Raw genomic sequence first — 15,353 nt, 5'->3', positions numbered from 1 at the left:
TCATGTGACGAAGGGGGGGGTCTGACTTTTTGTGACGTCATGTGACGAAGGGGGGGGTCTGACTTTTTGTGACGTCATGTGACGAAGGGGGGGTCTGACTTTTTGTGACGTCATGTGACGAAGGGGGGGTCTGACTTTTTGTGACGTCATGTGACGAAGGGGGGGGGGTCTGACTTTTTGGGACGTCATGTGACGAAGGGGGGGTCTGACTTTTTGTGACGTCATGTGACGAAGGGGGGGGTCTGACTTTTTGTGACGTCATGTGACGAAGGGGGGGGTCTGACTTTTTGTGACGTCATGTGACGAGGGGGGGGTCAAAAATCGTCCAAAATCGCGTGACGTCATCTATGGACGGCCCCTGACGCACTTCATTAGTTATATTCACGGAGATTGTTTAATTCACGTTTCATCTTGAAAATAAAATGGCTCGTTTGATCGTTAAAATACAATTAAGTTTTGATTTAAAGCTTTCGTGACTGCAGGGATTCATATTATTGGTTCTTTCGGTAAAGTCACGCAGAAGGGAAATAATAAAATAATAAAAAGTAAACAGTAACATTTTATTGTTAAATTATTTCTTTTTTATTGTTTAATTAAACAATAAAATGTAATTGTGGAATTTTAATTATTTTACTAATAATTTTTTTTAATTGTTGAATTCTTATTATTTTATTATTTCCCCTCTACGTGACTTTACCGAAAGAACCAAGAAAATACAAAAACGTTTCACTTCCGTCGACGTCATTTCCGCAACGAAGACGGCGTCACAGCGGTGACGTCACAAGCGGCCACGCCGCCTCGGCAGGTATGACGTCACGTCACCAGCAACAACTCGCAAACCTCCCGCTGGATGACGTCACGAGTCTCCAAGCCGCTCGTGGGCAACGGTGACATTGACTTTGTGACGTCACCACCGCATTTTTGTCCCTCCCCGGCCCCGCGTAACATGACGTCACCGCGATGATGCGACCGCCGCGGATGACGTCATCGCCCCTGATGCCCTACCCCCCGTTCAGAATCAGAATCTGTATTTAGACTGCAACAGGAGGTAATCTGAAGAGCTGTAAAGCTCTTTGTGAACAAAATTCGCGTGATTCGTGTGTTTTTGCACTATACTCTTTCGGTAAAGTCACGTAGAAAAAGTAAAATAAAAAAAAATAAAAAATGTAATAAAATTTTAGTTTTCTAAAAATCTTAATTTTTCTTCTTGGTTCTTTCGGTAAAGTCACGTAGAATGGAAATAATAAAATAATAAAAATAAAACATAAAATAATTCTCACGACGTTTCGGCCACAACAGACAGATTCTGTCTACTCGGCAGACCTGTTCTCCACCTGAGGACGGCTGCTTGCGTTGTGGCCGAAACGTCGTGAGAATTATTTTATTATGTTTTATTTTTATTATTTTATTATTTCCATTCTACGTGACTTTACCGAAAGATTCTAGATTTGAAGCTTTCGTGACTGCAAGGATTCATATTCTTAGGGTTTTCGGTAAAGTCACGTAGGTAAAACATTAAAATTTATTAAAGTAAAATGTTTATTTTATTTTACTTTTATTAATTTCAAGTAAAAGTAAAATGTTTATTTTATTTTACTTTTATTAATTTTAATGTTTTACCTACGTGACTTTACCGAAAAAACCTAAGACTATTTACCGAAAGAACCAAGAAGATGAATCCCAGCCGTCACGAAAACTTTAAATCGAAATCTGAAATTTTTTTTGTATTTTTTTTGTCTACGTGACTTTACCGAAAGAACCAAAGAGTGTGGATTCCTGCGGTCACGAAAGCTTCAAATCTACAATAGACGATGACAGAAAGTTTAACTTTGTTTGCATCACGAGCACCGCTTGTGGTTAATTCAGTAATTAGATTCTTTGCAAAAAGTAATCCATTTGGTATTGTTTAAGGCCCCGACATAGAGGCATTGGGTCTCTGTGTGTCGATGTTGTGTGTCTCTCTCTGCGTGTCTCTGTGTTGTCTCTCTGTGTCTCTCTCTCTCTGCTTGTGTGTCTGTCTGTGTGTCTCTGTGTTGTCTCTGTGTGTCTATGTTGTGTGTCTCTGTGTGTCTCTGTGTGTCTCTCTGTGTGTCTATGTTGTGTGTCTCTCTCTGTGTGTCTCTCTCTGTGTGTCTCCGTGTTGTCTCTGTGTGTCTATGTTGTGTGTCTCTGTGTGTGTCTCTCTGTTCGTGTGTCTGTGTGTCTCTGTGTTGTCTCTGTGTGTCTATGTTGTGTGTCTCCGTGTTGTCTCTCTCTGTGTGTCTCTCACTGTGTGTCTCTGTGTGTGTCTCTCTCTCTGTGTCTCTGTGTTGTCTCTCTCTGCTTGTATGTCTGTTTGTGTCTATGTTGTGTGTGTCTCTCTCTCTGTGTGTCTGTGTTGTCTCTCTCTGTGTGTATCTGTGTGTCTCTGTGTGTGTCTCTCTCTGTGTGTCTCTCACTGTGTGTCTCTGTGTGTCTCTCTCTCTCTGTGTCTCTGTGTGTGTCTCTCTCTGCTTGTGTGTCTGTCTGTGTCTATGTTGTGTGTGTCTCTCTCTCTGTGTCTCTGTGTTGTCTCTCTCTGTGTGTATCTGTGTGTCTCTGTGTGTGTCTCTCTCTGTGTGTCTCTCACTGTGTGTCTCTGTGTGTCTCTGTGTGTGTCTCTCTCTGTGTGTCTCTCACTGTGTGTCTCTGTGTGTCTCTGTATGTGTGTCTCTCTGCTTGTGTGTATGTCTGTGTGTCTCCGTGTCTGTGTTTTGTCTCTCTCTCAAATTTAGTTCTACCTGATGACGGTTGCTTGTGTTGCAATCGAAACGTCGTATTCTATTATTTTATTAACTTTCTACGTGACTTTACCGAAAGACCCAAATAATATAATTCCCCGCAGTCACGAAAGCTTCAAATCGAAATTTGTTTGTGTTCGTTTCTTGGGTGATTTGTTGACATTTTTTGCACTTAAATAAATATTCCAATCGTGACCACATTCCTTTAGAAGCATGCTCGCCCCCTGGTGACGTCACGCAATTAGGCCACGCCCTCGGGCCCCACCTTGATGACGTATGCGGCGCGAGCCACTTCACCCCCCCCCCACTTCACCTGTCCCCGGAAGTGAAGTTTCCTTTTTGTTGTGTCCGAGTGGACCTCGCGGTGGGACGCCGCGACTTCGTTGGGGACGCGGTGAGACTTCGTTAACGTGTGGAGAGGGTTTACACGTCCACAGGTACTAGTACACACACACACGCACAGGTACACACGCACAGGTATACGTACACACACAGGTACTAGTACACGTACACACAGGTACACGTACACACAGGTACACGTACACACAGGTACACACACACAGGTACAGGTACACACACGTACAGGTACGCACACAGGTACACGTACACACACACAGGTACACTTACACACACACAGGTACACGTACACACACGTACACACACAGGTACACACACAGGTACACGTACACACACACACAGGTACACGTACACACACACAGGTACACACACACAGGTACACACACGCACAGGTACACACACACAGGTACACACACACTGGCACACACACACACACAGGTACACACATATACACATACACACACAGGTACTAGTACACACTCACAGGTACATATGTACACGTACACACAGGTACACATACACACAGGTACTAGTACACACTCACAGGTACTAGTACACACATATACACATACACACAGGTACTAGTATACACTCACAGGTACATACATATAGGTACACGTACACACAGGTACACGTACACACATATACACACAGGTACACGTACACACACAGGTACATATACTCACACAGGTATTAGTACACGTACACACACAGGTACACGTACATACACACAGGTACACACACAGGTACATATACTCACACCGGTACATATACTCACACAGGTACACACACACAGGTGCACATACACAGGTACATGTACACACATATACACATACACACACAGGTACTAGTACATACACAGGTACATGTACTGTACACACACAGGTACATATACTGTACACACACAGGTACATGTACTGTACACACACAGGTACGTGTACACACAGGTACATATACTCACACAGGTACATACATACACACATGTACACGTCCACAGGTACACGTACACACACAGGTACTAGTACACACACACAGGTACATGTACTGTACACACACAGGTACATGTACACTACACACACAGGTATATGTACTGTACACACAGGTACGTGTACACACACAGGTATATGTAGACACACAGGTACATATATACACACAGGTACATACACTACACAAACAGGTACATACACTACACAAACAGGTACATACACTACACAAACAGGTACATGTAGACACACCGGTACATGTACTGTACACACACAGGTACATGTACACACAGGTACATGTACACACACAGGTACATGTACACTACACACACAGGTACATACACACAGGTACATGTACTCTACACACACAGGTACATATGCACAGATACACACAGGTGCATGTACTCTATACACACAGGTACATGTACTGTACACACACAGGTACATGTACACAGATACACACACAGGTACATATACACAGATACACACACAGGTACATGTACACAGATACACACATACACACAGGTACACATTCATATCCACACATACACACAGGTACACATTCATATCCACACATACACACAGGTGCACGTGTGTACAGGTACGTAGCCAACCTTGTTCATCGGAGGTATGGGGCAAGGACAAATACACACGTACAGGTTCCCATATATACATTCATGTGTACACACATTCATGTATATACACATACATACACACAGATGCACACACAAGTATACAAAAGGTGACACACACACATAGCTACATAGGTGCATAATGCGCACACAAACACATGTACACACATACCTACATCTACATACACGCCTGTAGAGTAGGTAACATCACACCCACCCACACACGCATGCGTACAGTATACACTTTCTATATATAGACAGACTCACAGGTGTGTACACGGGGGGGTACACAGGTGTGTACACGGGGGGGGGGGGTACACAGAGAAGCAGCGTCGCTGTCACAACAATCACAGTGGCATTGTTAGGATGTAGTCACCGATGACTCACTCAGAGATCAATCACACCTCGTTTAAAGACGAGCCAGACTCACTCACCCACCCACTCACTCACCCCACACACTTACTCACCCTCTCACTCACCCACCCCACACACACACACTAACTCACCCACGCGCTCTTACACTCACTCGCCCACCCACACACTTATTCTTACACCCAAACACACACTCACTCACTCGCCCACCCACTCATTCTTACACTCACTCACCCACTCACTCACCCACCCACTCATTATTTCACTCACTCACCCACTCACTCGCCCCCCCCCACACACCCACCCACTGACTCTTACACTCACCCACTCACTCTTAGACTCACTCTCTCACTCTTTGACTCACTCACCCACGCGCTCTTACACTCAATTACACTCATTTATATTCTTGGTTCTTTCAGTAAAGTCACGTAGAAGGGAAATAATAAAAGATAATAAATATTTGTTTATATTTTTATTATTTTATTATTTCCCTTCCACGTGACTTTACCGAAAGAACCAAGAATATGAATCCCTGCTGTCACGAAAGCTTTAAATCAAAATTTACCCACTCACTCTTACACTCAACTACCCACTCACTCTTGCACTCACTCGCCCACCCACACACTTATTCTTACACCCAAACACACACTCACTCACCAACTCATTCTTACACTCACCCACCCACACACTCGCTCACCCACCCACACACTCACCCACCCACTCACACAGTCACTCACTCACTCACCCACTCACACAGTCACTCACCCACTCACACAGTCACACAGTCACTCACCCACTCACCCACGCACAGTCACTCACCCACCCACGCACACAGTCACTAAAGCTACGTACCATAGCATAGTGTATATTGTAATGTATAGTGTACAATGTAGTGTATAGTAGTGTATAGTGTAGTGTATAGTGTAGTGTATAGTGTCGTGTCATAGTGAAGCGTATAGTGTAGTATATAGTGTAGTGTATAGTGTAGTGTAATAATGTATTGTATAGTGTAGTGTATAGTAGTGTAGTGTATAGTAGTGTAGTGTAATAGTGTAGTGTATACATGCATTGAACGTATCGTAACGTATCACATTGTACCGTACTCACCAAGATTCTGCCCGTCGTCTGCACACTTGAACGATGTTAGGTTGTCGATGGCAATTTTGTCGTGTCGCCATCGTAACATCGAAATATCGCAAGTCGGACCCCATCGTAACTCGGGGACTACCTGTGCTGTACATTCACGTACGCAACCTACGCACACAGGTGGAGTCAGCTGGAGCCATGGGCTGCTACACCTGGTTCGTGATACCTTTGGTCTGGGCTGCAATTGCAGGTGAGTGAGAGTGACAGGCGTGGCACAGGTGAGATACAAATATACGTGAGGTTCCAATGGTGTTAATGCTTCACCCCGAGCTCTCATACTCTGATGGTGCATTGTCTTTGAGTTGTGCGCCTTTTGGCGTCATCTGATCCAACACCATGTGAGACTAGGCTCTAAGGAAAGCTGTCTCGGGTGTGGACCAATCAACTTCAAGGACAGTGCATACATTATCAGAGTTGTGTGTTTTGTTTGCATTACGACCGCAGGTATTGTGGTCAATGCAAACATGACTCCTTGTAAAAAAGGTGTCAGTTTTGTTGCCAGATAAAAGGGTAAAACACCGATTATCATATTTTTCTACTGGCAAATGGGGTTCCAATGGTGTCAATGCTAAACCCCGAGCTCTCATACTCTGATGGTGCATTGCCTTTGAGTTGTGCGCCTTTTGGCGTCATCTGGTCCAACACCATGTGAGACTAGGCTCTAAGGAAAGCTGTCTCGGGTGTGGAACAATCAACTTCAAGGACAGTGCATACAGAGTTGTATTTTTTGTTTGCATTATGACTGCAAACTCCGCCCCCCACCGTCGTCGTAGCAAAGATATTGCAACTACTGTACTGTGGAGGCGACCGCGTGGAGTTCGGATTAAACCGGGAGCAACGTATTTGTTCGGGTTTTTAAGCGCCGGTGACTTGTAAATAAACATTTGCACGAATAACAATGCGTGTGTAACTGTTTTTAGATCATTAACTTAGGCTTAAAAGAGGGGGGGGGGGGGGAGAGAAATCCGTGCGTTATTAATTTACGTTAGGTGTGTACGTCTTTTTACTACACGCTCTTATTTAACTCGCTCTGTCTGTTGTTGTCGTTGTTGTTGCTTGCTCGAATTTTGTAACTCAATTTAAACCCACTTCCCAATGTGGTATCGACTGCAAACTTGGTATACTTATGTCATACTGATGACATTACTATATTCTATCATAAAAAATGTATTTTTAAACAATAATTTTTATATGTTATGTTTCGGCTTGGGTCTAATTGTCCACGGTAAACTGACGTTGGCTGTAATTGGCCACGGTCCTTTACGTACTGGCAAGCTTCGGGGGCCACTTCCTGGAGTCGTGGAGTTCTTCCATTACTAGTAGGGTACATAAAAGCGTGTTTTAATTTTTTTTTATTTTAAATATCACTTATTATGAAGGGAACACGTGGTATCTCGGTGTGGTCTGTGACTCTTTTTTTGCCGTGGGGTTTTTACCCTTTCCCAAGCTTGAGAATTGATGGTGATGATGATGCAATCTGAACTTGTATACTTCATTTATTTTAGGGGCACGCTAGGGTGCTTATCTTCCTTGCCTGGTATGCGGAGAGTTCAGGGGTTCGATCCCGACCCCGATAATGCCTGTTCTATATCTGGAGTTTGCATGTACCTCTCCCCATGAGGAAACGTTAACTACCTCGCCTGGTATACAGGAGATCGTGGGTTCGATCCCGACACTGATGCCTGCTGTATATTTGTAGTTTTCGTCTCTCATCATCATCACGTTGGCTACGAGATGTTAACTACCTCGCCTGGTATGCAGGAGGTCGTGGGTTCGATCCCAACCCTGACAAATGCCTGTTGTACATTTGGAGTTTGCATCTCTCTCTCATCATCATTACGGTGGCTAGGAGATGTTAACTACCTCGCCTGGTCTACAGGAGGTCGTGGGTTCGATCCCAACCCTGACAAATGCCTGTTGTACATTTGGAGTTTGCGTGTCTCTCATCATCATCACGGTGACTAGGAGATGTTAACTACCTCGCCTGGTGTACAGGAGGTCGTGGGTTCGATCCCAACCCTGACAAATGCCTGTTGTACATTTGGAGTTTGCGTCTCTCTCATCATCATCATCACGGTGGCTAGGAGATGTTAACTACCTCGCCTGGTCTACAGGAGGTCGTGGGTTCGATCCCAACCCTGACGCCTGCTGCTGTATATTTGGAGTTTGCGTGTCTCTCTCTCCATAATCGCGTGGATTTTTTTTCCGGGTCCTCCGCCTTTTCCTTCCACATTTAGAAGAACACGCGTTTATCCTATTGAGATAAGTTTGCTGCGATAAATTTCCAACTGATAAGGCCACTTTATTGAGCTGATACCATTTGTTGGCCAGGTCGCTTTTGCAAAAGAAGTTAATAGCTCGGTAGGGGCTGTGACTGGGAGAATGGGGATGTATACTCTTAGTTCTTTCGGTAAAGTCACGTAGGTAAAAAATGAAATCAAAATTAATAAAAATATAAAACAAAAACAATAAAATCACGACGTTTCGGAGGCAACACAAGCTTCCGTCTTCAGGTGAAACTGTCACAGCAAAATATCTGTGACAGTTTCACCTGAAGACGGAAGCTTGTGTTGCCTCCGAAACGTCGTGATTTTATTGTTTTTGTTTTTTTATTCATTTTGATTTCATTTTTTACCTACGTGACTTTACCGAAAGAACTAAGAGTATGAATCCTTGCAGTCACGAAAGCTTCAAATCTAGAACGAATGGGGATGGTTTTGTGTTGTACTTGTAGGTGTGTTTGGTGACTTCTGTACCTTCCTTGTACTTTGCACTCTTATTTCGTTTGTTTTATTGTTTGTTGCTGGAACGTTTTGACCCCGACTCTAGACATCTGTTAGGAAAGAGCTTCATAGCTCATCAGATTCCTCCTGCAGTCAAATCTTTTTTTCTGATTCTAATCCGCAAATCGGATAAACCGCACGCAGATAATCAAGTCCGTTTTGCGACAAATATCATCCATACTATCGTTTTTTTGGGTTGGATCACGTAAATATTAATGTGTCGTTAAACCCGCCACCACCCGACACAGCCAATTAGTAAACTTGTGTCACGTAAATGGAACGTGGTAAATTCGTTACTAGTACAGCACTAGTAGTGTAGTGTATAGTGTAGTGTATAGTGTAGTGTATAGTGTAGTGTGTAGTGTATAGTGTAGTGTATAGTCGTATATTGTATAGTGTAGTGTATAGTCGTATATTGTATAGTGTAGTGTATAGTCGTATATTGTATAGTGTAGTGTATAGTCGTATATTGTATAGTGTAGTGTATTGTGTATAGCAGTGTAGTGTATAGTGTAGTTTTTAGCAGTATATTGTATAGTATAGTGTAGTATACTAGGACAGCACTCGTGTGTAGTGTAGTGTATTGTGTATAGTAGTGTAGTGTATAGTGTAGTATACTAGTACAGCACCAGTATATAGTGTAGTGTATAGTACATTGTATAGTGTAGTGTATATTGTAGTATACTAGTAAAGCACACCAGTTGTGTGTTGGAGAGCAAACCCACAACATTTACAATCTGAGCACGACATTTCGCCAGTAATTACAACTAGCTTCAATAATAATCACGAGTGCTGGATATATTTACACAACCACCATGCCTTTGCAATGTTCTTAGGGTTCCAGAGATTTCTGTTTGTAAGTCGATTTGTTCGCAAGTCCATCTTTACTCCTATCGATTCCAAACGCGTTGCACGGCATGCACACTAACACAGAGGAATGGCTTTAAAAGTTGTATAATCTCCTATAGATGTAGATGCCACTGGTTCTTCACGTTCTACAGATGTAGATACCACTGATTCTTCATGTTTTGCAGATGTAACGCCACTGGTTCTTCACGTTATGCAGATGCCACTGGTTCTTCACATTATGCAGATGTAGATGCCACTGGTTCTTCACGTTCTGCAGATGTAGATGCCACTGATTCTTCACGTTATGCAGATGTAGATGCCACTGGTTCTTCACGTTATGCAGATGCCACTGGTTCTTCACGTTATGCAGATGCCACTGGTTCTTCACGTTCTGCAGATGTAGATGTCACTGGTTCTTCACGTTATGCAGATGTAGATGCCACTGGTTCTTCATGTTCTGCAGATGTAGATGCCACTGGTTCTTCACGTTCTGCAGATGTAGATGCCACTGGTTCTTCACGTTCTACAGATGTAGATACCACTGATTCTTCATGTTTTGCAGATGTAACGCCACTGGTTCTTCACGTTATGCAGATGCCACTGGTTCTTCACATTATGCAGATGTAGATGCCACTGGTTCTTCACGTTCTGCAGATGTAGATGCCACTGATTCTTCACGTTATGCAGATGCCACTGGTTCTTCACGTTATGCAGATGCCACTGGTTCTTCACGTTATGCAGATGCCACTGGTTCTTCACGTTCTGCAGATGTAGATGTCACTGGTTCTTCACGTTATGCAGATGTAGATGCCACTGATTCTTCATGTTCTGCAGATGTAGATGCCACTGGTTCTTCACGTTCTGCAGATGTAGATGCCACTGGTTCTTCACGTTCTGCAGATGTAGATACCACTGATTCTTCATGTTCTACAGATGTAGATGCCACTGGTTCTTCACGTTATGCAGATGTAGATGCCACTGGTTCTTCACGTTCTGCAGATGTAGATGCCACTGGTTCTTCACGTTCTGCAGATGTAGATGTCACTGGTTCTTCACGTTATGCAGATGTAGATGCCACTGGTTCTTTATGTTCTGCAGATGTAGATGCCGCTGGTTCTTCACGTTCTGTAGATGTAGATGCCCCTGGTTCTTCACGTTCTGTAGATGTAGATGCCACTGGTTCTTCACGTTCTGCAGATGTAGATGCCACTGGTTCTTCACGTTCTGCAGATGTAGATGACACTGGTTCTTCACGTTCTGCAGATGTAGATGCCACTGGTTCTTCACGTTATGCAGATGTAGATGCCACTGGTTCTTCACGTTCTGCAGATGTAGATGCCACTGGTTCTTCACGTTCTGCAGATGTAGATGTCACTGGTTCTTCACGTTATGCAGATGTAGATGCCACTGGTTCTTCATGTTCTGCAGATGTAGATGCCGCTGGTTCTTCACGTTCTGTAGATGTAGATGCCCCTGGTTCTTCACGTTCTGTAGATGTAGATGCCACTGGTTCTTCACGTTCTGCAGATGTAGATGCCACTGGTTCTTCACGTTCTGCAGATGTAGATGACACTGGTTCTTCACGTTCTGCAGATTTAGATGCCACTGGTTCCTCACGTTATGCAGATGTAGATGCCACTGGTTCTTCACGTTCTGCAGATGTAGATGTCACTGGTTCTTCACGTTATGCAGATGTAGATGCCACTGGTTCTTCATGTTCTGCAGATGTAGATGCCACTGGTTCTTCATGTTCTGCAGATGTAGATGCCACTGGTTCTTCACGTTTTGCAGATGTAGATGCCACTGGTTCTTCACGTTTTGCAGATGTAGATGCCACTGGTTCTTCATGTTCTGCAGATGTAGATGCCACTGGTTCTTCACGTTTTGCAGATGTAGATGCCACTGGTTCTTCACGTTTTGCAGATGTAGATGCCACTGGCTCTTCATGTTCTGCAGATGTAGATGACACTGGTTCTTCACGTTATGCAGATTTAGATGCCACTGGTTCCTCACGTTCTGCAGATGTAGGTGCCACTGGTTCCTCACGTTATGCAGACGTAGATGCTGCTGGTTCTTCACGTTCTGCAGATGTAGATGCCACTGGTGTGTGTATATGTACCTGTATGTGTGTATATGTATCTGTATGTGTGTATATGTATCTTTATGTGTGTATATGTATCTGTATGCGTACCTGTATGTGTGTATATATGAATGTGTGGGGAGCAGTGGTGTAGCGGTTAGCGCTACGCTGCGCTACGAACTCGGCGGCCCGAGTTCGACTCCAGTTCACGGCCAACATCAGTGGCGATTTTCTGAACCGGTTCTGGGCCTCCCCTAGGTCGACTTAAATGAGTACCTGGTTAGGTAAACATTGCCACTGCGGGGAGACAAAGGCGGCCGGGCGTGGTGCTGGCCACCCACCACCTCGTGTGCCGTGCCGGCCTTAATAGGTGCTGCTACTGGCTAACAGCACTTGCCCCTACAGTCTGTTGAGGCTATACGGGGGATCTTTGCCTTTGTGCCCGTGTACATACAAAGCTTGTGTTGCCTCCGAAACGTCGTGAAATGTTTTTATTTTTTTAAAATTTTACTTTCATTAATTTTAATTAAAAAAATTGACCTACGTGACTTTACCGAAAAAACCTAACAATATGAATCCTTGCAGTCACGAAAGCTTCAAATCTAGAACGACATACAAAACGTTCAACGTACGTACACACAGCGTAGAATTTCCCTGCTTGATCAACAACAACAACGAAGACCCACGTGTCATAACCCCGGCGATTCGTTCAACGTTTCGGCCGAGCAGACCTACGCGTTGCTGCTGCTGCTGGTGCATTGTGGGTAATCTAGGTGTACTAAAAGCCCAGGTGTGTGTGTGTGCCCAGGACACGTCGGGCTATTTTCAGCCGCGTGATGTCAGTGCTGTTTTTGAAGGGCGCAGTAACAAAAAGCCATCCTGGCTCCGTTTATATTATTCTTTATTCTGAGGGCGGTTTTTTTTACGAATACCTGAGGTTCGTAGAGCCAGACTAAGGGACATTTAGGATTCTTAGGGGTTCATTGTTGAATAGAGAGTGGTTGATGTCGTGGTGAAGTGAGGGGTTGAGTGAGTGGTTGAGTGAGTGGTTGAGTGAGCGGGTGGGTTAGTTGGGTGAGTGAGTGGTTGAGTGAGTGATTGAGTGAGTGGTTGAGTGAGCGGGTGGGTTAGTTGGGTGGGTGAGTGGTTGATGTCGTGGTGAAGTGAGGGGTTGAGTGAGTGGTTGAGTGAGTGGTTGAGTGAGCGGGTGGGTTAGTTGGGTGAGTGAGTGGTTGAGTGAGTGATTGAGTGAGTGGTTGAGTGAGCGGGTGGGTTAGTTGGGTGGGTGAGTGGTTGAGTCAGTGGTTGAGTGAGTGGTTGAGTGAGTGGGTGGGTTAGTTGGGTGGGTGAGTGGTTGAGTGAGTGGTTGAGTGAGTGGTTGAGTGAGTGGTTGAGTGAGTGGGGGTGGGTTAGTTGGGTGGGTTAGTTGGATGAGTAAGTGGTTGAGTGAGCGGTTGAGTGAGTGGTTGAGTGAGTGGGGGTGGGTTAGTTGGGTGGGTTAGTTGAGTGAGTGAGTGGTTGAGTGAGCGGTTGAGTGAGTGGTTGAGTGAGTGGGGGTGGGTTAGTTGGGTGGGTTAGTTGGATGAGTGAGCGGTTGAGTGAGTGGTTGAGTGAGTGGTTGAGTGAGTGGTTGAGTGAGTGGTTGAGTGAGTGGGGGTGGGTTAGTTGGGTGGGTTAGTTGGATGAGTGAGTGGTTGAGTGACTGGTTTAGTGAGTGGTTGATTGAGTGGTTTAGTGAGTGGGGGTGGGTTAGTTGGGTGAGTGAGTGGTTGAGTGAGTAGCTTAGTTGGGTGATACAGTGAGTCAGTTGGGTGTGTGAGTGAGTGAGTGAGTTTGTGTGACCATAGCAGGAAATACTCGTGGGACCAGGATAGTCTCGTTTGCAAGCCCTGCGACCAGGTCGCCACCAACATGAACAAGATCCCAGCAGTCCACCCGGCTCGGGCCGGGTAGAGTCATCGGAGAGGTTCAAGGCTCTCGTGCTGGTCTGTGTTGGGGCTCTTGTCCACCGCAGCTGCCAGTCTATGGAACAACGCTTTGTAGCCTTGCTAATAAGACAGTGGGTGGGAGGCTGAGTGGGTGAGTGGAGTGGCTGAGTGGGTGTGTGGGAAGCTGAGTGTGTGAGTGTGAGTGGTTGAGTGGATGAGTGTGTGTGAGTGGGAGGCTGAGTGGGTGAGTGGGAGGCTGAGTGGGTGAGTGGGAAGCTGAGTGTGTGAGTGGTTGAGTGGATGAGTGTGTGAGTGGGAGGCTGAGTGGGTGGCTGAGTGGCTGAGTGAGTGGTTGAGTGGATGAGTGTGTGAGTGGGTGGCTGAGTGGGGTAGCTGAGTGGATGAGTGTGTGTGAGTGGGAGGCTGAGTGGGTGGCTGAGTGGCTGAGTGAGTGGTTGAGTGGATTAGTGTGTGTGTGGGTGTGTGTGAGTGGGTGTGTGTGTGTGGGTGGCTGTGTGGGTGGCTGAGTGGGTGAGTGAGTAGCTGAGTGAGTGGTTGAGTGGATGAGTGTGTGAGTGGGTGGCTGAGTGGGGTAGCTGAGTGGATGAGTGTGTGAGTGGGAGGCTGAGTGGGTGGCTGAGTGGCTGAGTGAGTGGTTGAGTGGATGAGTGTGTGTGTGGGTGTGTGTGAGTGGGTGTGTGTGTGTGGGTGGCTGTGTGGGTGGCTGAGTGGGTGAGTGAGTAGCTGAGTAAGTGTGAGTGGGTGTGTGTGTGTGAGTAGCTGAGTAAGTGTGAGTGGGTGGGTGTGTGTGGGTGGCTGTGTGGGTGGCTGAGGAGGGCGGGGGGGAGGAAGGGGGGTGGGGGAGAGGATTGGGTGGAGGTTGGGGGGGCAGGGTGGGGGGGCAGGGGGGGTACCAGCGTGGACCCGTCACTAGGGATGTGGTGGGGGGTCAGGGGGGGGGGCGCAGGGGGAGGGGTCGCTACGCAATCCGCCCGCGTGGAGGCGAAGTCGACTTCGCCGGTCTCGAGAATGCGCGGAATGTTGTTGTTGATTTGCTGCACGTCCCCTTCCTTAAATATTCAACATTGAGATTTGTGAGTCACATTGCGTGTGTGTCACTGTGTTTGTGTATGTGTGTGTCATTGTGTGTGTCATTGTGTGTGTCACTGTGTGTGTGTCCATCACAGTGTGTGTGTGCGTCACAGTGTGTGTCATTGTGTGTGTGGGGAGCGGTAGTGCAGCGGTTAGCGCGCTGCGCTATGAACCTGGCGACCCGGGTTCGATTCCCGCTCACGGCCAACACCGGTGACGATTATCTGAACCGGTCCTGGGCCTCCCCTAGGTCGACTCAGCCTTAAATGAGTACCTGGTGCGGTGTGTAAACATCGCCACTAGGGAGACAAAGGCGGTCGGGCGTGGTGCTGGCCACCCACCCCCTCGTGTACCGTTCCGGCCTTCATAGGT

The 15,353-nt window shown here is 46.0% G+C and overlaps 1 protein-coding gene across 2 annotated transcripts in view; it reads left to right on the top strand.

Annotated features, from left to right (window-relative positions):
* The first annotated feature begins 3,030 nt into the window (after positions 1 to 3,030).
* The window catches only part of LOC133358501 (immunoglobulin superfamily member 10-like), a 41,140-nt gene continuing 28,817 nt past the window's right edge, over positions 3,031 to 15,353 (top strand). For both annotated transcript variants that reach the window (XM_061576850.1, XM_061576849.1), the window contains exons 1-2: positions 3,031 to 3,196; positions 6,370 to 6,439. In XM_061576850.1, the coding sequence (XP_061432834.1) occupies positions 6,388 to 6,439 (52 nt within the window). In that variant the 5' untranslated portion in view covers positions 3,031 to 3,196; positions 6,370 to 6,387. The remainder of the gene's footprint in view (positions 3,197 to 6,369; positions 6,440 to 15,353) is intronic.

This window comes from Lethenteron reissneri, chromosome 62 (genome assembly GCF_015708825.2).
Source record: "Lethenteron reissneri isolate LAM-NWPU_2019-01 chromosome 62, ASM1570882v1, whole genome shotgun sequence".
Lineage (NCBI taxonomy): Eukaryota > Metazoa > Chordata > Hyperoartia > Petromyzontiformes > Petromyzontidae > Lethenteron > Lethenteron reissneri.
This window is presented reverse-complemented; position numbering and strand designations above follow the sequence as displayed.